Source organism: Microcebus murinus, chromosome X, assembly GCF_040939455.1.
Source record: "Microcebus murinus isolate Inina chromosome X, M.murinus_Inina_mat1.0, whole genome shotgun sequence".
NCBI classification, from domain to species: Eukaryota; Metazoa; Chordata; class Mammalia; order Primates; family Cheirogaleidae; genus Microcebus; species Microcebus murinus.
In genome coordinates, this window is record NC_134136.1 from 77,477,404 (window position 1) to 77,504,711 (window position 27,308).

General features: G+C 36.8%; 1 protein-coding gene and 1 pseudogene across 1 annotated transcript in view; one reads left to right on the forward strand and one right to left on the reverse strand.

Moving 5' to 3' along the window:
* Window positions 1-20,635, reverse strand: part of FMR1NB (FMR1 neighbor) — a 45,255-nt gene extending 24,620 nt beyond the window's left edge. Inside the window, exons 1-3 of the mRNA XM_012759510.2 lie at window positions 20,192-20,635; window positions 6,433-6,552; window positions 2,775-2,915 (exon numbers count right to left, since the gene is read on the reverse strand). Coding sequence (XP_012614964.1) covers window positions 2,775-2,915; window positions 6,433-6,552; window positions 20,192-20,513 — 583 coding nt within the window. The 5' untranslated portion in view covers window positions 20,514-20,635. The remainder of the gene's footprint in view (window positions 1-2,774; window positions 2,916-6,432; window positions 6,553-20,191) is intronic.
* Window positions 20,636-21,006: 371 nt separating this feature from the next.
* Window positions 21,007-21,113, forward strand: LOC142865984 (uncharacterized; annotated as a pseudogene).
* Window positions 21,114-27,308: the final 6,195 nt, after the last annotated feature.

Genomic DNA, 27,308 nt, shown 5'->3' on the forward strand with positions numbered 1-27,308 from the left:
CACTTCTGTTCAACATAGTGCTGGAAGTCTTGGCTACAGCAATCAGACAGGAAAATGGAATCAAAGGTATCCAAATAGGGGCAGAAGAGATGAAACTTTCACTGTTTGCTGATGATATGATATTGTATCTAGAAAACCCCAAGGATTCAACCAAGAAACTCCTGGAACTGATCAATGAATTTAGTAAAGTCTCAGGATACAAAATCAATACACAGAAATCACAGGCATTCATATACGCCAACAACAATCTACTTGAGAACCAAATCAAAGACTCAATTCCCTTCACAATAGCAACAAAGAAATTAAAGTACCTAGGAATATACTTAACCAAGGACGTAAAAGACCTCTACAGGGAGAACTATGAAACACTGAGGAAGGAAATAGCTGAGGATGTAAACAGATGGAAATCCATACCATGCTCGTGGATCGGCAGACTCAATATCATCAAAATGTCTATACTACCCAAACTGATCTACAGATTCAATGCAATACCTATTAAAATCCCATCAGCATTCGTCACAGATATAGAAAATATAATTTTATGCTTCGTATGGAACCAAAGAAGACCCCGAATTTCAAGAGCAATTCTAGGCAACAAAAACAAAATGGGAGGCATTAATATGCCAGATATCAAACTATACTACAAAGTCGTAGTAATTAAAACAATATGGTATTGGCTCAAAAATAGGAACATTGACCAGTGGAACAGATGTGAGAATCCTGATATAAAACCATCCTCATATAGCCATCTCATCTTTGACAAAGCAGACAAAAACATACGCTGGGGAAAAGAATCCCTCTTCAATAAATGGTGCTGGGAAAACTGGATAGCCACCTGTAGAAGGCTAAAACAGGACCCACACCTTTCACTTCTCACAAAAACCAACTCACGCTGGATAACAGACTTAAACCTAAGGTATGAAACTATTAGAACTCTAGAGGAAAAAGTTGGAAACACTCTCCTAGACATCGGCCTGGGCAAAGAGTTTATGAAGAAGTCCCCAAAGGTAATCACAGCAGCAACAAAAATAAATAAATGGGACATGATCAAACTACAAAGCTTCTGCACAGCCAAAGAAATAGTCATGAAAGTAAACAGACAACCTACAGAATGGGAGAAAATTTTTGCATCCTATGCATCTGATAAGGGACTGATAACTAGAATATACTTAGAACTCACGAAAATCAGGAAGAAAAAATCAAATAACCCCATTAAAAAGTGGGCAAAGGACTTGAACAGAAACTTTTCTAAAGAAGACAGAAGAATGGCCAACAAACATATGAAGAAATGCTCAACATCTCTAATCATCAGGGAAATGCAAATCAAAACCACGAGATATCACTTAACCCCAGTGAGAATGGCCTTTATCAAAAAATCTCCAAACAATAAATGCTGGCGTGGTTGCGGAGAGAGAGGAACACTCCTACACTGCTGGTGGGACTGCAAACTAGTTCAACCTCTGTGGAAAGCAATATGGAGATACCTTAAAGCGATACAAGTGAATCTACCATTTGATCCAGCAATCCCATTGCTGGGCATCTACCCAAATGATCCAGTGACACTCTACAAAAAGGACATCTGCACTCGAATGTTTATAGCAGCACAATTCATAATTGCAAGGCTGTGGAAACAGCCCAAGTGCCCATCAACCCAAGAATGGATTAATAAAATGTGGTATATGTATACCATGGAGTACTATTCAGCTCTAAGAAACAATGGTGATATAGCACATCTTATATTTTCCTGGTTAGAGCTGGAACCCATACTACTAAGTGAAGTATCCCAAGAATGGAGAAACAAGCACCAGGTATATTCTCCAACAAACTTGTATTAACTGAGTAGCACCTAAGCGGACACATAGGTACTACAGTAATAGGGTATTGAGCAGGTGGGAGGGGGGCGGGGGGCGGGTATATACATACATAATGAGTGAAATGTGCACCATCTGGGGATGGTCATGATGGAGACTCAGACTTTTGGGGAGAGGGGGGGAAATGGGCATTTATTGAATCCTTAAAATCTGTACCCCCACAACATGCCGAAATAAAAAAATAAAATAAAATAAAAATAAAATAAAAAAAAGAAAACAGACTAATTCAAAATCAATAGAACAAATAAAAACTAATAAATATACCTTAACAAGAAACATTCTATTCTACTGTTACATACTGAGATGTTGAAGACAAGATAAATAGGAAGAATTCTACTCAGGAAGAAAAACTGGAAAGAGAAAAGTAAGCTACGGCATGCCCAATTGGTATCTTCTCCCAGAAATTGAGGGTTATACCTCATAGAGCCTGGAACCTTTGGACAAAAGATAGAAAGTAACTAAAACAAAAGAAAAGATAAGGCCAATTTTGAACTGCCACAGTCATCATCTAAGGTAGCCGTCCTCAAACTATGGCCCACGGGCCACATGTGGGTATTTTTGCCCATTTGTTTTTTTACTTCAAAATAAGATATGTGCAGTGTGCATAGGAATTTGTTCATAGTGTTTTTTAAACTATAGTCCGGCCCTTCAGTGGTCTGAGGGACAGTCAACTGGCCCCCTGTTTAAAAAGTTTGAGGACCCCTGATCTAAGGGCTAAATGGAAACTGATCCTGAATAGAGTCCTGACCACCTCAGGACTTTCTAAGTACACCATTGCTCTAGGACTGGGAAACCCTTTTAAGTGTTTAAGGTGGGCAACCCAAGTGTGAACATATGTCATTGTGACCTGTTTATTCGATTTTTAAAAATAAAAATAAAATAAATGAAAGAGAATGAACTTACTATCTCTTAATGGGGCATAACAGCTGAAGCCACTGGTCCCGAGTGATGAAAAACAGCATTTGTATCTCAAGCATTCACTTTCGTTAAGGTCTTGCAGCTGTTTACAAGGCTTTGCCACCTGATTCTCCTTTAGTATGCATGCTTTTAGAAACAGAAATTTAAGAAAAAGAATTTAGCACAGTAATAAGCACTTTCCCTAATTAAATAATTACTGCAAGGCAAAAAAAGAAAAACATTTACACTGCTACATTCAAAGACTAATGACAAATATACAAATAATGATGAATGCTAAAAAAGAATTAAACTACAAGTTACTACAAAGTTATTAAACATAACATTTTAAATTTTAGATGAACTTCAGAAATACACAAATTGTTAATTGTTTTTAAAAGACCAAAAATCATGAGCTGAGTGGTGGTAATACAAATATAACACAGAAGAAACTAAATATTAATAACAGGACAAATGGCCTTAAAACTAACACCCTGTTAAAATGATAACACAGATATCCTCTCAATTTTGCAAAGCTATAGAAACTCATTCAGTACATCAATGAGAATGAATGTAAGTAAATTCACATAGTTTATTGCTAGAGAGTAAGGTAAGTGATACTATTGATATTGACCTACTTTTTGTGAACACCTAATATACTGGCACATAAATATATTTTAAGATTCTTCCTTTTGGTCCTAAGTTATGACTCTATAATTTTGCATAGGCAATGATTTATGGCATGAACACCAAGATTCATGCAACTGTAATAAATTCATACATATATCAACCCAAAAGACTTGCAAGTTCAAATAGCTGATTTTTAAAAATAGCCTGCTTTAGAAGAGAAACAAATAACAACTAAAAAGACCAATATCAGATTTTTAGTCAAGAAAAACATACATAGTATGTCTTAAGACCAGAATAGATTCAGTTCAATTTCCTATATCGTTAACAGCTACAGGCTTGGGGAAAAAAACCAAAAACTGATGTTTTATAATCACTCTAAAGCACCTAAACATCAGCAAAGAACAATATAATTGTTTTAAGCATATTTTAATCTCTTAGTATATTTTATTACATTACTCTTCTTTATAGATTGGAAGTTCCTGAAGTTAACATAAAAAATAACAATAGCTACCATTCATTAGGCATCTATTTGGACCAAGCATCTTGCTTTACACACATTACTACTAATCTTTGCAACAAACTCCCAAACTGCATTTCATAACTTCTATTTGAAAAATAAGAAAATAAAAGATCAAAGTAACTTGTGCAAGGTCACAAATTTAATGCATTACCAGGTGGCCTGGATATTCATTACCCAAACATTTTAGACATGTGAGAGTTTATCCTATTTTGCTGTTATATACTCTAAGCAATCTGTTCTTCAATTCTTCCAGGCCCAAAGTGACTCTTTTCCCCCAGGTCAGACTGCATCTGGAATATCATGTTCAGTTCTGGATGTTACAAACCCAGAAAAGGGTGACAATAGTCAAGACCTAGTTAGAGATGGGATAGACTCCCTGTGTTCTGAGTTTCTCACCATTGGTACTGTTCAAACACCACTTTCAAGGAATGCTAAAGAGAGGGTTAGGGGCTAGGCATGGTGGCTAATGCCTGTTATCCCAGCACTTTGGGAGGCCAAGGCAGGGGGATTGCTTGAGGCCAGGAGTTCAAGACCAGCCTGGGTAGCATAATAAGACACTGTCTCTACAAAAAATAATAAAAATAAAAAATTAGACAGGCATAGTGGTACATGCCTGTAGTCCTAGCTACTTATTACTTGGGAAGCTGAGTCAGGAGGATTGCCTGAGCCTAGGAGTTCGAGGCTGCAGTGCACTATGATCATGCCACTGCACGTCAGCCTGGGAAACAGAGCAAGACTTCCCCACCCCAAAAAAGGGTTAGGGTTAAATCATAGAAGAGACAGGACTAGATGACATCTAAGATCCCTTCTAATGTTGAACTTCTGTTATTTCATACTTAAATTACATCTGATGGAACTTTATGCTAGATATTAAAATTAACTTTCAGACTCAAATTACTAAGAGGCACTTGTAATTTTAAAGAATAAAAGGGTAGAACATTTTTTATCAGGTTTATGCATATAATTTTGTCTAAATTGAGAAGGATCAAGTGACCTCTCAAGATTCCCTGCCAGTGTGTCTTAAGGTTATCATTTTAATCTGTGAGAGATAAGTGTTTTACAAACAACAGCCTAATGACAAAATGACACATTTTTTTTTCAATGCCTAAATGGTAAGAGTGTTTATTTTCAATTATATGGGGGAGGAAATAAATTGGTTAAAAATATTTCACATTTTATAAACTTGTACTTATTCTTTTCAAGTAAGACAGTATGCACATTTTATAAATATTTAATGTTTTCAAGGATTTGAATCAATCTAGGTCAGATGTTTCCATTAAAATGGAACAATTTGATTTCGTTGAGCAAAATTGTTATTTCATACAAGTGATTTTACTGTACCAGGTTGGAGAAATATTAGGAAGATATATATATATCTTATTTAGACTATTTTCAAAGGTGACTTCAGTGTTTGTTTAATGTAGTTGTTATAGGTAACTATGTGACAGTTTATGTCTGCTATTTTCATAAACTCTAAAGCTTAAATCATCATTTATTGTTTATGACCAGCGTTGGTACTCACTAAACCATTCTTTTAGCCTACCATAACACCTTTGCAGATTTCTTTTTTTTTTTTCACTCAATTTGACTATGGCAGTATTTTTTATTTGTTTAAAGAACTTGTTTATTTTGCTATTCTCACTGGCAATAGGTATTATAATGCCTATTTTATACTTGATGAAATCAGTATTGAAAAACAGAGATTTATGCAATCACAGAAGTCACAGAAGAATTCAGTGGTAGAGTCTGGAATTAAACAATTGAATTGTTTAATTCCAGACAAAGTGAATACAATTGTGAATACAAATTTTGTGCTTACATATGTACAACAAATTTTGTTATAATAAATTCTGCATGATTTTTAATAAAAGCTTTATCTTTGTAATTCACATATGTCAATTTATGTGAAGCTTCCCCTTGAAAGGGTACCACATGCTATACAAAATGAAATGTGTTTATTTATGGTTAATAATTCTCAGGAGTCATCATGTGCTTGATAAACACATTATATACAGAATCACAAAAAGATGGTGTGACTTGAAACATGGACTTTTTATCATTAAAACAGATAGAAAGACATCTGGTATATTCCATAACATCAGAGCCACACAGTACCCTGCTTAATGCCACAGAGGACATAAATTTTATAATACTGGGTCAGTGACTAAATTTCAGGCAATGCCATTCAGGTAAATTGTGACAGGTTTAGATATCTGTGAAGGAAAAGTATTTTGTAAAGAGTAACAAACATTTAATGAAATGATAAAATGCCTTAAAAATATTGCTTCAGCTCATCCTCACAATTCATTGTGATAAATATCTTTCTTTTAAAGATGAGGACACTAAGATTCAGCAAGATTATCTTGCCTAAAGCAAAGGGCAAAACCCAGGATTCAAATTCAGATCTGTTCCACACCAATGCCAGTACACCATGATACACCATGCTGCCTCCTAAACATTTAATTACTGTTTTCAAAACAAGGATATTAGGGGGAAAAAATTAAAAAAAGAACATACTTGTTGGGAAGAAAAAATGCAACAGAATTCCCCACGCAGAATCGTCTTCCAGAAGTTGTCCATCAGCATTTTCCTTGTTCCACAGAATATAGTCATTTGGAGACAAAGAATTTGGGAACCCTTAAGAAGAAGTAAAATTATTAATTCCCACACATAAAGCATTAATCACTTTCAATGACCCTTTAATAGTAATTACCTTTGCTTAAATTAATTATAGGAAGTCTAATAGCTAACAGGTATTATACTTTCAACACTAACAGTTTGGGTATTATTAATAACCAGAATGCAATTCTTCTGTGAAACTGAAAAGAGTATTAAATTTACAAATGCCTAAGCTATAGGCTGACACATCCTATTGTTGCACTGTAAACTGATTTATAATAGTGAATCTGCCTCTGAAAAACAACAATGATGTTTAGAGGCCTAACCAATTGACAAACTGGAAATTCCAACTAAATCAGACCCCATCACAGAAACTCTTGGCAAACATGTTGGCTTCCTTATATACTGATAAAAATGAAGGCCTTAGATACTATAAAAACTTCCTGGTCCTTCTTTCTCACTATTTCAAAGAACCTATTTTTAGTCTTATTTGCACAATTCCCTCCTATATAAAAGGATAAAATAGATTTGTCCTTATCATTAATTATTTCTCGAGACTATCTTTAATAATGTTACAGAATTCCATTATATGGCTCTATTATAACTGAATTAACCATGTACCCATAGAAAAACATTTAGATTGTTTACAATTTATTGACACTATAAAGAACACTGCAATGATTATTAGATTATTATTGGCTTGAAATGATTAGCATTGGAGCTATATATTTACATATATTCATGAAAATTTCCTTAAGATAGATATCCAAATCAACCTTAAGCAAGGCTACCCACAAAGTACACTTCCACTAGTAGTACAGACAAGTACCAGTTTTCCTGCACCTTTGTCTTTCTTGTTGTTATTTGTCAATTTGATGACCACAATAAAGCAAAATCACTTTTGTTTTAATTTGCAGCTTTAGTCATCAGTGAGCTTACATCTTTCATACATTTCTTGGAAAGTTGAGAACTGAAAGAGTATTAAGTTAAAGAATGTAAGCCTTAATCTATCACATTTCAAATATTTTTTCAAGGTAGTTGGTTACCTTCACATTTTCTATGGTGTTTGGGGAGGCTTAGAAGTTTTACATTTTTTATGTAATCAAATTTATCCATCTCTTCTTTTATTAATTCTTCCTTTCAGGTCATATTTAGAAAGACATATACTTTAATACTTCCTTCTAACATTTTTATGGTTTTACTTTTTAAATTTAAATCTTTAATCCTTGGCCGAGCACGGTGGCTCACACCAGTAATCCTAGCACTCTGGGAGGCCGAGGCGGGTAGATTGCTTGAGGTCAGGAGTTCAAAACCAGCCTGAGCAAGAGCGAGACCATGTCTCTACTATAAATAGAAAGAAATTAATTGGCCAACTAATATATATAGAAAAAATTAGCAGGGCATGGTGGCGCATGCCCGTAGTCCCAGCTACTCGGGAGGCTGAGGCAGTAGGATTGCTTGAGCCCATGAGTTTGAGGTTGCTGTGAGCTAGGCTGACGCCACGGCACTCACTCTAGCCTGGGCAACAAAGCGAGACTCTGTCTCAAATAAATAAATAAATAAATAAATCTTTAATCCACCTGGAATATATTTGGAAGTATGTTATGAAGTGGGGATGCATTTTTCCAGCTGTCCTAATATCATTTATTAAATTCATCATTTTCTACATGACATCATCATCATATTTTAAGTTCTTATATAGTCATATATCTGTTTCTTGACTTTCTATCCTGTTCCACTAATCTATCTGTAAGTGCACCAATACCATTGTTATAATTTATCTTATGTTATTATATGTTTTAATAACTGATCTGGCAATCCTTTCATTAGTTTTATTATCAAAATTTTATTCTCAACTCTTAGAATTTTTTAGATGAAACTTAGAATCATTTTGTCAAGTTGAAATAAATCCTAATAAGATTTTTACTGTAATATGTTCACTTATTAATATTTAGCATTCATTCAAAAGACATTTATTGTATGTCTCATGTGCTATGCATAAATTCAATTAAATGTAGATTCATTTGGAGACAAATAATGATGATATAAAATTTTTCACCCAAGTTGTTTTATTTCTCCACTCACTCAAGTGTCGTTTTATGTCCCTGAGTAAGGTTTATAGTTGCATTCATATAGTTCCTACACTTTTCTTATTGCGGTTATTCCCAAATATCATCTGTAATTTATTGTTATGCAAATATGACCTATTTCACCACATTTTCTAGCTGATTACTAGTATTTAAGAGAGTATTGACTTTCGAACATATACTTTCTTACCTACTACCTTAATTGACATTCATTAGTTCTCATTGTTCTTCAGTTTCTTTTCAGATAGCCAGTCCTATTACCACTAAATACAGGTGGTTTTGTCTCCTTTCTTCCCAGTATTAACAGCTGATTTATTTTTCATCTGTCATTGCATTGCCTAGAACTTTTTAAACTATGTTGACTAACAGCTATAATAATAGGCATTCTTGAGTCTTTCCTGATTTTAATAGGAATATGCTAGTATTTCATCATTAAGTATAATGTTGGCTGCTGGTTTAACATAGATATTTTATACCAAATTAAAAGTACATTCCTCTGCTCATAGTTCACTACAAATTTTGTGCAGTTGTTTGCTTCATCTTTAGTCAGTAATGGAAGTGGGATTCTATCAAATGCTTTTAACATTTACTGCCAAGGTCATATTTCCCCTGCCTATTAATTATTGAATATTAATATATTTTCCAACATTAAAATATTCTTACACTCTTGAAGTCCACAAGTGCAAATGATTTATGTAGGATTCATGGGTCAAAATTCCTAAGTGAAGTGTGTCTGTAGCTTTCTTTTGTGTGCTAATCTGTAGGTTTTGCCATGAAAGTTAAATACTGGTTTCATAAAATAACCTGGAAAGCTTCCTGTCTTTTTTTATATACTGAAACAATTAAATAGTATAAGGATTATTTGATCCATTAAAGTTTTGGGAAAACTCGTATATAAAGAGTCTGATCCTGAAGGGGCTGAAGCAAGATGACTACATAGAAACCTCCAGAAATCATTCCTCTGCATGAACACCAAATTCAACAACGATCCATGAAAGAAGCACCTTTAGAAGAACTAAAAATCAGGAAAGTGATAATACTACTTAGTTTTAACATTATATCAAGGAAGAAGGCACTAAAAAGGGCAGTCCCTCCCGGAGAGAGATTGATCTCCCAGCTTAGAGTTCCCAACTCAGAGTGTCCTAGCCTCTAGCCCCAGCCAGACAGGGTTGGCCTTAGCCTGAGGTGAAACCCAAGTTGCTGTGACTTTTCCCAGTGGTGCCTGGCCTTTGTTCAATCTTTCAGACAACCCTCCAAATTCCTGGCATACAGAGGGCAGATGGCCCCCTTCTAGATTTTCCAAGTTTTTACTTTATAGATCTTTACTTTAAAGATCTTTATAGATCTTTTGGTCATTTCAATGGACATTTGAAACAGGAGAGGCAATTAAACATCTTTTCTCAGGTAAGTGCTATCAGTGACAGCCTGAACCACAAGTCTTGAACATATTTATCCTGCCCTCCACTCCTAGTTTCTTCCCCACTCTGAAATACAATTATTTTAAAATTTATTTGAGCAGTATTTTTCAAAGTGTGATGTACTACTAGTAGTACATGAGAATTTTAGGTGGAACATAGATGAATATTTATGAATGTATTAATCTTTGCTATTTATGTATTTATTTAAAAGTATAGAAGAAAATAATATATGAGTAGTATATCAAACTTACCATAACACCAAACAAGGTTGACATCACTTGCTATATGGCAAACTTTTATAAGTTTTATCCCTGTTCTTTCCTTTCTGAGACAACTGTTTCTTTTTCCTCTCTCCCTGTCGCCAAGATTTTCCTCTTCATCCAAGCAGCTTCCAGCCTCTTTCCCCTCTCCCCTTACTTTTCATATGCAGAATAATTTCACCTTCTTGGCTTCTAGTTTGCATCCTTACACTTATTAGCATGTTGAGCAAATAAAAGTTTAAGAGCAAGCTTTCATAAATGGCAGCAGTAAATGGTAAAGAACCAATTGTTTCCTTATCACAAAGAATTTTTGTTTTTTAATTTCCTTGTTACAAAAAAGGCTAAAATTCTAACTACATTTCAAAGGAAAAGGAAAACCAGACTCAGTGCAGAGGGCTTCATAGATGTGTGACTTGTACAGTGGTACAGGGCCCCCCTAATTAGAAGGGCTCCATGTTTGGTTTAATGTTCTCTTACCACCATCTTGAAATCTTTAATAAATTTTGAACAAGGGATCTTGTGTTTTGATTTTGCAAATTATGTTGTCAGCCCTGTTCTGGGGCAAGGTCTATCAGATGAGGAACTGAATAACAAAGTGAGGAAACAGAATGTGAGCAATGGATAATGGTATCAGTTTCAAAAGGATTTTGCTGGGGTCTCAAGTCAAGAGTCTACCTATGCCTCCATCATTCTGAGCCTTGGCCTCAAACAGACCTGAATTTGCCTCGTGGCTCTACTATATACTAGTTGGTGAACTTGAGCAAGTCAGGAAACTTCTCTTTGCCTCAGTTTACTCATCTGCAAAATGGGGATAATATTTATTTTGAAGGGTTATAATGATTAAGTGAAGGCACATGTGAAGTGCTCAATACAATGTAAAACAAGTAAACATTGTATTACATGTCTTCATTGTTTATTTTTCTTGTTTAAAATTTTTAAATTAATAATATTACTTTGTTTTCAGAATATTTTTATAAATAATTGTCTTAATAGCAAATATAACCAATTTTCCATTTATAACTATGCTAGTTCCCTTTTTAAATATATTTACATAAAAAGTGAAGTGGCTTAAAGGAAATATGAATGACTTGGTAGCATTAAGATAACCAAGAGTTACAAAGGTGTTATACAAATGGCTGGGCAGGATAAATACCCATCTAATGAAATTTCTTCATTTTTTAGACATTATAACTGAAGCCTAAAGAGGTAAAGTAACTCGTCAAAGGTCACAACAGTAAGTTAGCAGTAGAATTAGAACAACCCAGGTCTCCTAACTTCTAGTTTAGGGCTTCTCCAAATATACCACATGTATACATACTTTGTTTCCCCAAAAATAAGACCTACCCATAAAATAAGCCTTAGCAGGATTTCTAAGCATTTGTGCAATATAAGCCCTACCTTGAAAATAAGACCTAGTGATGGGCGTGGCTACACAGAGTATCTGCACAACCCATGCATTTCGTCGTGGAGCAGTAAAGAAGATGAGCAGCCCTTCTCATCTGCCCCATGAGAGCTCTATTGCGCAACATGAGAGATTGGGGCCAATGGTTCTAAAGGAAATAGAGTCGCAAGAAATTCAGGATGGAATTCAGGGTTTGGAGAGTTATGATGATTTTCCAGAAGAAGACTACTTAACTATATTTGAATAAATGTAGATTGTTGTACCATACTTAAAAAAAAAATAACACATCCCCTGAAAATAAGCCCTAGGGTGTCTTCTTGAGGAAAACTAAATATAAGACCCTGTCTTATTTTAGGGGAAACATGGTAGTTAAAGCAAGAGCAAGCTTGGTGCTCAATTAGGTACATGGCAGGCAGCTAGGTCTTCATTCACCCTCCACGGATAACAGATAGATGAAATATTCTAATGTAATGATACAAAACCTAGTTATGAGGTTTTGTTCACAGAAGTAAAGCAATTTTAAAATATTACCTATTAGTTCATTTTATTTCTTATCTTTTAATCTACCCTGAAAAGAATGAACAATAAGGACTGACTCAATAGGTTACAGAGAATTGGTGGAAGAGCTGGAATCAAACTCCCAGGTGCCAATCGGCTTGTCTTCCCATCCTACATGCCACTGGTGTATATGAATAAATATAACCTGAAAAGCAATGTGTGTCTTGGGAATCTACATGACAATACAAACTGGAGGTATCCCAGAGTTACATCAGGTGGCTCAATCTCACTTCCTCTTGGTGACATTAAATCCAAGAGAACTCAGAAGGGTCTGTCTAGGAACGAGAAAGAAAATTTTATTTCTGGGACCATGTGCTCTGCTTTCATCATAATTCTTCAGGGCCATAGCCAAATTATTTTATCTCTTGGTGTGTATTAGTTTGCTAGGGCTGTTGTAACAAAGTACCATAAACTGGGTGGCTTAAACAGAAATTTATAGTCTCACAGTTCTGTAGGCTAGAAGTCCAAAATCAACATGTTCGCAGGGTTGGTTCATTCTGAGAGTTGTAAGGGAAGGCCTCTCTCCTTGCTTGCAGATGGTTATCTTCTCCCTGTGTCTATTCAAATAGTCTTTCCTCTATGAGTGCCTGTCTCTGTGTCCAAATATCCCCTTTTTATAAGGATACCAGTCATTGGTTTTGAACCACTCTAGATTACCTCATTTTAACTTGAATCCCTCTATGAAGACTTTATCTCCAAATAAAGTCACATTCTGAGGTACTGGGGGTTAAAATTACAACATTTGTTGGGGGGACATAATTCAATCCATAACACAGTACATTTAGTTATATTAATTAAGTGAAATAATTTTAATTGCAAAATTATATTTAGTCCATATAGTCACATATTACCTCATGGGAATCTGGGATATCTGACAATATAGAGAATGAATCATGGATTATTTTCGAAGAAAACATGTTAAACCTATAACAGAAAAAGTTCTCATAGAAATAAAGAAATCACATTGAATAGACAGTATTCTTTTTTTTTTTTGCAAGAGTTCTACTCAAAATAGAAATGGAAAATGAAGAACTCATAGACTAAGAAAAAATGTACAATTTACAGTTTGTTTTTTAACTTACTTTTTCATAGGATGAGAAGGCTTTCAGTGCTGTACTAACTTTTACAAATACAGTAATTCAGAAATACTTTGGTGTTTTAGATGAATGGTAGAAAAAATAAACATGAATAATTTGTCATAATATTGTGATGTATAGCGATCATTAAAAAGTATCTTAAAATATTTTGAAAGGTCAGAAGTCAAAATTTTAACTTATTTCAAATAGTTGATAAAAGACAGAATAGCATATACTTTATTTAACTTTGAATCTCATCCCTCACAAAAAGTTATAAACCTAGGCAGTTGTGACATAATGTATAGAAGTCTCTGTTCCTTTTATTTGCAATGTCCTTGCCCAATCTTTGCCTCCCTCCTTGATTGTGGGAAGACCTTGGTTAAGGGTATGGAAGGCCTCTGGGGAGGGTGGGAAGAAAGAAGCCATTGGAATTAGGGATAAGGATGGTGAAATGTCTTTGGGCTTGTGGATGGAGCTTGAAGGAGGGAGACTCTGGGAAATCTAAGGCCTTTGTACACATGGAGAAATAGAATTCCATTGTGAGGGAGTTGGGAGGAAGGCCAGGCCATGGGGATTAGGTAAAGAAAGCCCTTTTGAGAAGGACATCTTGGACTTGGGGAATGAAAGAAGGCTGTGGGAAAAAGAAAAGTAGTTGAGGGGAGGGAATGTGGAAGAGGAGAAGGGGGAAGAGGGGAAGACTTTGAGTGAAGCAAGTGAGGTGGCAAGATTATGAGTAGGAAGACAAAAAGAAAGCTTTTGAGGAAGTGGAAAGTACCTGTGGGTGGCAAAAGAGGGAAAACCTGAATGGGGAAAAGAACTGACTTTGGAGAACTGAAAGAAGGTTCCTGAGAGGGAGTGAGTAAAGGCCTGGAGGATTTATTTATCATTTGATATGAAATGAATTATAGAACAAGTATAAATTTACCTGTTGTAGCTTATCCATCAGAGGGAATACATATGGCTATAACATCTGTAATAAAGCTGATATAATTCCTCTATAAGAGGCTGTTTCCCACTGCTAACATTCATGTTTCTGGTGTGGGAAGAAATGCTCAAGGAGTGTGCATGGCATCTATGTTCAGACAGCTGCATTTGAGAATTGTGTGATGCTTGTCTGAAAAGGGAAGAAACAGGATGATTTTCCTATAGCCACAACTGTGAGTTATAATTATTTTTCTTTTCTGAAAATAAATTTGAGTATCTGTGGAATCTGTAACTTTTAAGGCAGTCAATTTCATGTCTTGTTCAAAGATGGAAGCAGAAAATGAATTACTCTAATTGTACCAAGTGGCCATTATTGGGTTTACTGTTTAAGTAAAGGAAATAATCCCAATGTATTCATTGTGACTTTTGTCCTTAGGGAAGCAGGGAAGATTCCCTCCAAGTTCTCATAACCTCAGTGTGTTTTCCTAATTTAAAGCCATGTTGAGGGGCTCTATTCCCCAATTCCTAGGTCAAGTTGAATTCACCCCAAGTTGGAACACTGGAAACTGTTATTTGCAAACATTGCTATTACCATTTAGAAATATGTGCACTACCTAAGTTTGTCTTTTGAAAAAAAACTATCCACCTATAAAAAATTGCCTTGACAAAAACAGTTCTGGTTTGAGTAATCATTTTGTTTCTTTAAGTGATGTGTATGCAAGGTGGATCCTTAATGAGCCAACATTGCACTGTGGATACATATCTATGTTTATGCGCTATTAGAACAGAAGGCACTGTATATAGAAATGTTGCTTTGAAGCAATATTTGCAAAACATGCAAACTTCTGTATCTGTATTTTGAAAAAATAAAACAAGTTCTTGTTGCTAAAAAAAAAAAAAAGAGGTAAGGGAAGGAATTTGAGGAAGGGAGGGAAGACCTTAGTGAAGGTAGGTTAGAAAGGAAAGGATATTGACTCTAATACTTGGAACTGGTAAAAAAAAAAAAAAGAAAGAAAGAAAAGAAAGAAAGAAAAAAAACAGAGAGGAAAGGACAATGTGAAGTAAGATAATTAAGGCATTTTTAAAGGAAGATGAGGCACTGAAGACTAATGAAGAGAAGGAAAGGGATTTGTGAGATAAGGAAGGGAATAATTTTGGGTAAGGGGAGAGAAGGCCTGTGAGGTGAGCAAAGGAAAGACATTGTGGAGAGAGGAGAAATGAAAGGACCTTGATTGAAGGTCAAGAAAAACTTTTGGAGTGGTAATGAGGGAGGGAAGACATTTGTAAGGTTAAGAGAAGGAAGGCCTTTTTGAGGTGAAATGACAAGAAGGAAGGCCTTTGTAAACCTAAGTGAAGGAGGGAAGTTCTTTGAGAAAAGAGGTGAGGGAGTTTAGTGCTATGTGAGGAGAGGGAAGTTTGTACTTTGTGAGAAGACTTGACGGCAGTACGCCTTTGAGGGGGTAGGTGAAGAAGGGAAGTCGATCCTCACGTGAGGATAGGGGAGGCAGGGAAGGCAACCATGAAAAAAGGAAAGGTCTTTGTGAGGGGAGATGAAGGAGGTTACAACTTTGTGAGGAGAAAATGTAGAAGATTTTGGTAGAAAAGAAGGAGGGTATACCTTTGTGAGAGGAGGTGAGGGAGGTTAGAACTATGTGAGAGAAAGTGAAGCAGTGAATGTATTAGTGAGGGAAGAAAGGCCTATATCAAGGGAGGTGAAAGAGGTTATTACTTTGTGAGGGGATGAAGGAAGAAAGGCCTTTGTGAGGGGGGGTGAGAGAGGAAGGTTTTTATGAAGGGAGATGTGGGAGAGAAAGAATTTGAGTGGAGAGTTGAAGGATTAAAGGCCTTCATGAATTAAATGAGAAAAGGAAGGACTTTGTGAGAAGAGGTGCAGTGGGAAGTCCTTAGAGAGAGAGAGAAAGGAAAACATTTGCAAATGAACATGAGGGAGGATAAGACTTTTTGATGGGAGGTGAGGCTGGGCAGGCCTTTGTGAAGAGAGGTGAGCAAGGAAAGATCCTTGTGAAGGTGATCAAGGAAGGAGTTTGAATAGTGAAGGTCAGTAAGGTTAGAGGTGGAAGACCTTTAAGAAAGGAGCTGATAGAGGTTAGTACTTTCAGTGGTAAGGTGAGGAAGGTTAGTACTATGTAATGAAGGTAATTAAAAGACAGCCTTGGGAGAGATGAAAGAGAGAATCCATTTGCAAAAGAAAGAAAGGCCTTTGTGAGAGGAGGTGAGGGAATTTAGTACTTTGTGAAGGGAGGTTAGAGAAGGAAGCCCTTCATAGAAGACCTATAACAAGTAAAGGGATTGAAACACTAATCAAAAACTTCCCTTACAGTAGGGAAATTATAGTTAACAATAAGTTATTGTATATTTCAAAATAGATAGAAGAGAAGAATTATAATATTCCCAACACAAAGAAAAGAAAAATGTTTGAGATAATGGATATCCCAATTACCCTGATTTGATCATTACCCAATGCATACATATATCACAATATCACATATACCCCCAAAACATATATAACTTATCAATAAAAATTAAAAAAAACTCTCCCAACAAAAAGAAGTCCAGGAGCAGATGGCTTCACTGGTGATTTCTACCAAATATTAAATAGAAGAATTAATATGGATCCTTCTCAGACTCTTCCAAAAAATAGAAGAGGAAGGAAAACTTTTTAACTCATACTATGAGGCCAGTATCAACCTAATACCAAAGCCAGACAAAGACACCACAAGAAAACTACAGATAAATATCACTTATGAATGTAGATGCAAAATTCCTCAACAAAATTCCAGCAATATGCAACACCATATTAAAAGGATTATTCATATTGGAGTTTATCCCAGGAATACAAAGAAGGTTAACATAAGAAAAGCAATCAATATAATACACCATGTTACTAGAATGAAGATAAAACTCACATCTCAATTGATGAAAAAAAAGCATTTGACAAAATCCAACATCCTATCACTATAAAATCACTCATCAAACTCAGAATAGAAGGAATCTTCCTCAACATGATAAAGAACATTTATGAAAATTGAACATCTAACATCACAATCAATGTTACAAGATTAAAAGCTTTCCCTCTAAGACAAGGATGCCCACTTTCACCACTGCTATTCAACATTGTACAAAAAGTTCTAGCTAGAGCCGCGGTCCCCAACCCCTGGACTGCAGATCGATACAGGTTGGTGGCCTATTAGAAACCAGGCCGCACAGCAGGAGGTGAGCAGCAGGCAAGCCAGTGAAGCTTTATTGTATTATAGCCATTCCCCATTGCTCATATCACCGCATAAGCTCTGCTACCTGTCAGATTTGTGGCGTTATTCAATTCTTATAAGAGCACGAACCCTACAGTAAACTGTGCATGGGAGGGATCTAGGTTGTGTGCTCTTTATAAGAATCTAATGCCTGATGATCTGAGGTAGAGTTGAGGCAGTGATGCTAGTGCTGGGGAGTGCCTGCAAATACAGATTATCATTAGCAGAGAGGTTTGACTGCACAATAAATGTAATGTGCTTGAATTATCCCGAAACCATCCTCCCCACCATCCGTGGAAAAACTGTCTTCCATGAAACTGATCCCTGGTGCCAAAAAGGTTGGGGACCCCTGAACTAGAGAAATTAGTTATTAAGAACAAATAAAAGGGCCAACTAAAAATATATAGAAAAAATTAGCTGGGCATGGTGATGCATGCCTGTAGTCCCAGCTACTCTGGAGGCTGAAGCAAGGCAGTAAGATCGCTTGAGCCCAGGAGTTTGAGGTCACTGTGAGCTAGGTTGATGTCACAGCACTCTAGGCCAGGCAACAGCATGAGACTCTGACTCAAATAAAAATAAATAAATAAATAAAAATAAAAGCCATCCAAATTGGAAAGGAAGAAATAAAACTATCTCTATTTACAGACAACATGATTCTTTATCTAGAATATCCAAAAAAGGTTACAAAACCCTACTAGAACTAATAAACAAATTTAGCAAATTTACAGTGTACAAGATACACATGTAAAAATCAGTTGTGCTTTTTATACACCAGCAATGAACAATCCAAAAAGGAAAAGAAAAGTATTCCATTTGAAATAGTATCCAAAAGAATATCTAAGAAAAATTTAACCGAGGAGGCTAAAGACATGTACATTGAAAACTACAAAATATCGCTAAAATAAATTAAATAAGACATAAATAAATGGAAAGATATCCCATGTCCTTGGATCAGAAGACTACATATTGTTAAGATGGCAATACTGCCCAAGGTGATCTACAGATTCAATACAAACCCTATTAAAATTCAAATAGCTCTTTTTCGAAAGAGCTATTTGAAAGCTCACTCACAGAAAGCTCACTCTCAAATTTATGTATAGTTGCAAGGGGCCTTGCACACTCAAAACAATATGGATACAGAACAACAAAATTGGAGGACTCACACATTTTGATTTCTAAACTTTCTACAAATCTGCAGTAATCAAAATAATATGGTACTAGCATGGGGACAGACACATAAACCAATTCAATATAATTGAGAGTCCAGAAATAATTCATAAATGTATAGCCAACTGACTTTTGACAAGGGTGCCAAGATCATTCAATTGGGGAAGAATTGTCTCTTCAACAAATGGTGCTGGGACAACTGGCAAAAGAATGAAGCTGGACCCCTAACATACACCATACACAAAAATCAACTCAAAATGGATCAACAATCTAAGACCAAAAACCATTAAACTCTTAGAAGAAAACATACAAGTAATCTTCATGACCAAGAAAGTGAAAAGGCAGCACACAGAATGGGAGGAAACATTTACAAAGTATATATCTGATAAGGGTCCACTATCTAGAATATATAAAGAATTTTTACAACTCAACAACATAACCACAAGAAATTCAATTAAAAGTGGTCAAAGGATTTGAAAGGACATTTCCCTAACGATATACAAATAGCCAACAAGCATATAAAAAGATGCTCAACATCATTAGTCACTAGAAATATACAAATGAAAGCCATAATGAGGTACTACTTCACACCCACCAGGATGGTTATAATTTTAAAAGGGTGGGGATAGATATCACATTTTGGTGAAACTGGAACCCTCGAACATTGTTGGTGGAGATGTAAAATGGTTTAGTCACTTTGTAAAACAGTTTGGGACTTCCTCAAAAGATCAGTGGAGTTCCCATGTGACCCAGCAATTTTACTCCTAGAGAACTGAAAACATAACTGCTCAAGAACTTGTACATGATGCTTATAGCGGCATTTTCCTAATAGCCCAGAAGTGAAAACAACCCCAATTTGGTAAATTTGATAAATAGATAAAATATAGGATATCTATATGATGGAATACTATTCAGCCATAAAAATGAAGTACTGCTTGGGGCTGGGGAATTGGAAGTGACTAGTTAATGGGTATAGGTATTAACTTGTGGTGATTGAAGTATTTTGAAACTAGATAGAAGTGATGGTTACATAACTATTACATGTACTAAACCCCCTTTATCATTCACTATAAAATAGTTACTTTTATGTAATGTGAATTTCACTTCAATTAAAAAAGGAGGGAATACAAGAGAGGTTAGTATTTCGTGAGGGGAAGTGAGGAAGGGAAGGCTTTCATGAAGGGAAAGTCAGGGAGAGAAGGGCTTTTTCGAAGGAGTTTGGGACGGGAAGACTTCTTGCAGAGTAAGAAGGACAGTGAGAGGGCAGGGAGTGATGAACGGAGGCTAGAGAAGGCAGGGCTTTGTGAGGAAGATGGAAGAGGTTGAGGGCAGGGGGCCTTCTCAAGGGGAGGAGTGGGGAGGCGGAGGAACGGGGGAGGGACGCGGAGAGGCAGGGAGGGCGGGAAGTTTTGTGGTTGGCGAGCGCATCACCACAGCCCAGCCCCCTCCTCTGCCGCCATCATCGGTTCCCTGCCCGGCCCTGAGGCAGCACTTACCAGGACTCATATAGTAGCACAGCAATGGCAGGACCCAGATGCAGAGTATAAGCAGCCTCAGGCGCTTGTGGGCCCACATCTTCACCAGAGAGCGGCGAGTCTCAGCACGGAAGCCACGCACAGATGCCTGCCAGCTGGGCTGAGGTGTGGCAGCCATGATGGCCTCCTGCCCGGCATTGCTGCCTCCTGGATGCGACCCAGTTGCCGGGATCTCCACATTGCACTCCGCCTCACAAGCTACCAGCCTTGAGCTCGCCCCCCGAATCCCCCGGCTCTTCGACCTAGTCCTCCCCCGCCGCCTTCGCCTCCCCTCTGAAGGCATGGCTCTAGCTTCCCACCTAGCTGAGGTGTCGCCTCACTGCCCAACGGTCCACGACCCAGAAGCCCCCGGGGGCAGCCTGTAACCCAGAAGCCCCTGGGGTGGGGACACTCGCGTTTCGAGTGCCAGCCCTCGCGAGGTCTGAGGCTGGTTCCTTCCCAGTGATGTCTTCTGCATATTCGCACAGGCCCTGCCCCCTTTTAGCCACTTGAATTATAGCTGGTGCACCCCACACCGACTCAAGGCCTGGCCTTTATGGGTGTTTGTTAAATGCTTGTTGAATAAGCAAATGGGGCCTGCACCAGTAGCATCGCTGCTTGTCATGGATTAACAAAAAGGAATAAGGAATTCAGATGCCAGCCTTGGCTGCTAATTCCTCCTCATGTCCATTCCTAGGACATACATTATAGCTGCTACAGTCACAACAGTTAGTCACTACAACAGATGCTAGCCCAATGTGGCTATATAAATGTCAATTGCAATGATTAATACCTGAATTGCTTCTTGGCCTTCTGGCTAAAACCAAGTGTAGTTTCTGTTCTTAACAGTTTAATGATTAATAATTGAAATGAAGAAATCAGTTCCTCAATAACAGTAGCCACAATAACAAGTGTTTGATCACTGCATTTGGCTCTTGGCTGCCATCTTAGTGTCAATATGGAGCATTTCCATCCTGGTAGAAAGTTGTCCTGGGAAGTGCTGGATGTAAACAGAGTGATTGTAGTGAATATGGTAGATGTCCAATAGATTGCTACACTATGATAGAAGCTTTTAGGTGAAACAAAACAGTATTTGCCTTCAGAGACCTCATAATTGAGTTACAAATAAATGAAACGGTAGGACAATATGAGAATAAATAGTGTATGAGGAACACTGAAGAATGACAAAACACTTAGATTTTATTCCCCTAATTGCCACCCATGAAACCCATGAACTGGGTGGCCCTAAGTAAGTGCCTTTCTCTCACTAGGCCTCAGTGCCCCATGTGTAAAATGAGAGGGCTGGATATTGTTTATAAGCCCCCTTCTGCCTCTAAAATCTGACTCTTGGGCAAACTCCCATTAACTCCATTGGTTTGGGAGGTGATGCTTCCATAGCTGTTAGCTCACCACATTCTGGTTTATAAGGGATGTGAAAACTACCCCCCTAACTGTGTTTCCAGTTTCATTCTTACTATATTATATTCATTTTCCAAAGGATTTTATGCTAATTGTATTCTATTGTTCTTTCCAAAGTTAATAGTCATGTTATAGGGGGAGGGAGGGGCAAGGTTTCCTATTCCAATAATTGTTGAAACTTAGCACACTCTATCCACTCCTTCCAATGCCCAGGAGCAATTCATAATGCTCTTTAGTTTATTAAAGGGTCTGATAGGAAAAGAACATGCTTTCCTTTTCTTTTACCTTTTATTTAATCCTTTTTTGAGGGGGCCTCAACTTTTCCAAAATCAATTTGACCAGAGGACCATTGTCCCACAAAACACTGAAACTTCAGCTTCTGAAACTACTGCTTTCAACTATGAGAAACTATGAAGTGTCCTCATAAAGTGTTATTCTACACTATGAAGTGTTATTCTACTTCGAATAAAAAGGTAACCGGCTACAGTTTTGTAGGTGCTGGCAGAAAATGCACAAAGGACAAAAGCTCTTCTGAGACTTGCAGAAACTCAACAGACCTATGGAGACTGCCTCCCAACAACAATCTTATTCACATCACAGCACATGTGGGAAATGATCATGTGACCAGACACCACACAACCACCCTGAGGGTGTACACGGGAGGAGAACACAGCTCTTGACTACCTCACAGGTTGAGCTCTCTTAGCCTTGGTTTCCCCTTCTGCCAATTATGACACCTTCCAGCTTTAACAGACTAAGACTCATACTTGAATATAGCATTTGAGTTGTTGCAAACAGGTGAGGCATGACAGTTCTACTACAATGCAATACTTCTGAGCAGCCCACATTATACTAATATAAACTCAAGGACAAAATCCCTACGATTACACCTGATCACTCCCTGGTTTGCACAACACTAATTCGAGATTGAGGCCACAAAAAGCCATACGAAGTGTCCATTTTATAGATTATCAGATGTAAATTTAAAATCCTGAAACTGGTGTTCCTCTTTTATCCTATACCCTCAAGAGAGCTAAATTTGATACTAGCCAACCCAGACCTAATTAGGGATGAAAATCTGTTGCATAGGCATGAATACAAGAATTGCTTTATGAGATGGTATGGTTTTCCACAAGAACTACTGTTCTTGTGGAAAACTGAGAATTGACACTGTTTTTTTCTTATCACCACAGACAGACATGAAACGATGCTCAACCTCAGGTAATTAGAGGAATACAAATTTAAATACAAATAAGCTCTCATTTTACACTCATCAGATTGGCCACAAAATCAACAAATATTCACAAGAATGTGCAGAAATAGGAATTCAGTCATTGTCAGTGGGGGGTGGGGTACCAATGGGTATAACCACTTTGAAGTTTGTTGGACAACACTTTGTAAAGTTAAATACCCACATGTTCTGTGATCCAGAAATTCTTTTAGGTATCTACCCTTTCACCCATGTGTATAAGGAGACATGTATAAAGATGTTTATTGTTACAGTGAAAACAACACAAAGGGTGTCTCAGTAAGAAAATGGAAACAAACTATAGTTCATTCTTACAATGTATAATATAATGTTGAATGATCTGTGTCAATCACCCAAGCTAACATAGTAATTCTCTCTCTTTTTTTTTTTTTTTTTTTTTTTTGCTGGTTTGCCTACTGGCATGAGGTAGTAGTCTCAGCTTCTAATTCAGTAGAATTATTGTTGTATTACCTGAAAGAAATATTCCTCTCTCGAATAAGCTTCTAAAATAGCAGAAATCATTATTGTGGGGATGAGAAGCAAAATATAAATTTTTTTTCCAAGTGGATCATTGGGTATCATTCTCACCATCACCCCTTAGTTCTTAGCCTGATGTATTCTGGTCATGCTAGAAACAGCACCATATGTTGATTACTGGTTCTGGTTCAGAGTATAAAACTCATTCTATAAGATGGTACCCCACACTCACAGGGCATTTTCTCATAGGTGGTATCATAACTAGGTCTTCATGAGGTAATTTCATGGCCAGGAGTGGTGGCTCATGCCTGTAATCCCTGCACTTTGGGAGGTTGAGGCAGGAGGATCACTTGAGGCCAGGAGTTCAAGAACAGCCTGAGCAACATAGCAAGACCCTATCTCTACAAAAAATTTTTAAAAATTTAGTCAGGCATGATGGCATGCACCTGTAGTCCCAGCTACTTGGGAGGCTTATGCAGGAGGATTGCTTGAGCCCAGGAGTTCAAGGCTGCAGTGAGCCATGATAATGTCACTGTACTCTGGTCTGAGTGACAGAGGGATACCTTATCTCAAACACACAAAAAGAAGTGATTTCATTATTTTGTTAGGCTAACTTCTTCTGGGTGAGGTGACACATTGTAAAACTAGTGATGTCAACAGGTCTCAGTCCATTGCTGCATTTCTATTAAGGTAATGTCAATTCCTTCATTGGCGGCAATGTTGTGTGAGATATGATGGTCGTGTATAACATATTCAATAAATCTATAGATGATAGAGCTAGCATATGTGTGCTAGGCAGGAAAACAAATCCAATCTTGAATGAGAATATATTTAAATAAGGAAAAAAATAATTTCCCACTCTATAATGAAGGGGTCCAATGTAACCGGTCCCAAGGTGGCTGGATGGTACCCATAGTATATGGTACCATATCAGGGGCCCAGAGTTCACAGCTGCTGATGAAAAATTGGACATTCAAGCAGCAGTAATAGTTTTAGTGAGGAGAAGTCCACATTATTAAATCCACACATAACTTTCATCTCTGTCTCCATGGCCCCTTTGTGCATGAGCCCATTAATCAAGCACTGGGGTACCTGAGGAAAGACTCTGGTTGACATCCACTGAATGTCATTAAGTCCACCTGATTATTTAGCACCTTTTCTACAAACAGAAACTTTTGGTGAATATTTGCACACAAGACATATATGCTAGGACAATTTGCATACCTCTTTCCAAGATTTCCTTGTTATCTATCCTCCAGCCCATCCAGCTGCAACATTAGCCTCTCCCAGGAATCACCATAGATCCTTGTCACAGCCCTTCTCTCCTCCCTGGCAAATGGGACAACTTTCAGGCATAGGGGACAACCAGATATACTGCTCCAAGTTCAGCTCACCAGGAAAATTTTCCTTCCTCACTATCCTACGGATTACCTGTGAGTGGAGCTGTAATGTCACAACAATCTACTTACTCCTAAGAGAGAACTATTCTCTCCTCTTCCTCTAATCATTGTTGTCTCTGGATGAGCTGCAGCCACCTTGCTGCCAGTATAAGGATAAAGTGTACATGGAAGATGGCAGACAAGAGTGACAGGGTGCCTAATGATACCTGCATACCTAATGATATCATTGAGCCACCTTGAAACTTGACCTATACTGGAATTTCCAGTTGTGTGAGAAAATACATTTCCCAATAGTTTTAACCACTTTGCGTTAGAGTTTCTGTTTCTGGAAGCCAAATGCTTCCTAACAAATATGGTTGTCCAACCCGTCTCACTAGAAGAATATCACAATGTGCAGTATTTAATCACATAGCCCAAATCCAATGCTATCAATAGAAAATACCAAAAATTTGTTTTTTATTTTATTTTTTAAATTCATAAATATTTATTACTCATAATTCTATCAGTTCTTTATTTTTAAATTTAATAATTTTTATTTCAAAATATTAAGGGAGTACACATGTTTTTGTTACATGGATGAATTGTATAATGCTGAAGTCAGGGTTTTGACTGTGACCATCACCAGAATAGTGTACATTGTACTGGTAAGTAAGTTTTTATCCCCCTCCTCTCTCCCACCTTCCCACCTTCCCTCCTTCTTAGTTTCCAATGTCCTTTATGACCATTTGTATGCACTGTTTAGTTCCAATTTATTAGTGAAAACATGTGGTGTTTGTTTTTCCATTCCTGAGATACTTCACTTAGGATAATGGTCTCCAGTTCCATCCTAGGTGCTGCAAATGACATTATTTCATTCCTTTTTATTGCTGAGTAGTACCCTATGGTGTGTATGCACCACATTTTCTTTACCTGCTTATCAGTTGATGGGCACTTAGGCTGATTCCATATCTTTGTGATTGTGAATTGTACTGCGATAAACATTTGGGTGCAGATGTCTTTTCAATATAATGATTTCTTTTTTCCTTTGAGTAGATACCCAGTAGTGGGATTGCCGGATCAAATAGTGTCTACTTTTATGTCTTTGAGGAATCTCCAAAGAGGTTTTCATACAGGTTGTACTAATTTACAGCCCCACTAACAGTGTATAAGCATTCCTTTTTCACCACATCCATGCTAATACCTATTGTTTTTTGACTTTTCAATAATGGCCATTCTGACAGGGGTAAGGTGGTATCTCATTGTGGTTTTAATTTGCATTTCCCTGATGATTAGTGATGTTGAGAATTTTTTCATGATTTTTGGCCATTTGTTTATCTTCTTTTGAAAAAACTCTGTTCATGTCTTTTGTCCACTTTTTAATGGGGTTATTTGTGTTTTTTCTTGCTGTTTTGTTTGAGTTCTTCATAGATTCTGGATATTAGTCCTTTGTTGGATGTCTAATTTGTTAATATGTTCTCTCATTCTATAGGTTGACTATTTACTCTGTTGATTATTTCCCTTGCTGTGCAGAAACTTTTCAGTTTGAGTCCCATTTCTTTATTTTTGTTGTCACTGTACTTGTCTTTGGGATCTTACTCATAAATTCTTTGCTTAGGGCCAACATCCAGAAAAGTTTTTCTTATGTTCTCTTCTAGAATTTTTATGGTTTCAGATCTTATATTTATGTCTTTAATCCATCTTGAGTTAATTTTTGTATATGGCAAAAGATAGTGATGCTACTTCATTCTTCTGCATTTGGCTATCCAATTTTCCCAGCACCATTTATTAAATAGGGTGTCCTTTCCCCAGTGTATGTTTTTTGTCTGCTTTGTTTAAAATCAGTTGGTCATAACTATATGGTTTTATTTCTGGGTTCTCTATTCTATTCCATTGGTCTATATCTCTACCTTTATACCAGTACCATGATGTTTAGGTTGCAATAGCCTTGTAGTATAATTTGAAGTCAGGTAATATGATCTCTTGGAATTCTTTTTTCTTTTTGCTTAAGATTACCTTTGCTGTTTGAACTCTTTTTTGGTTTCATATGAAGTTTAGGAGTTTTTTTTTTTTTCTAGATCTGTGAAATATGATGTTGGTATGTTGGGAATTGCATTAAATCTATAAATCACTTTGGGAAGTATGGACATTGTAACAATGTTGATTTTTTCAATTCATGAGCGTGGAATGTTTTTCATGTGTTTTGTCATATATGATTTCTTTCATCAGTGTTTTGTAGTTCTCTTTGTAGAGATTTTTCATTTACTTGGTTAAATATATTCCTAGATAAGAAAATCCCCAGAATTTGAATACCACATAGGTATAGCTATATTGAGAGAGAGATCTATGTTAAGTATTTGTTAAATGAATGAATGAACAAGGGAATAAATAAATGTGTTTTTTTTAAATAAATGTTTTTAACAGATATTTCTCTAAGCACAAATTTCTGTTCCTTACTATTTGTATCAGTGTGGGTTTAGTTTCAGATAAACAGAATATATAACTAGTTACTTTAAGCAAAAAGGGATTTAATATAGGGAATTAAGTAATTACAAAATTGTAGGAAGGGCTGGAAAAG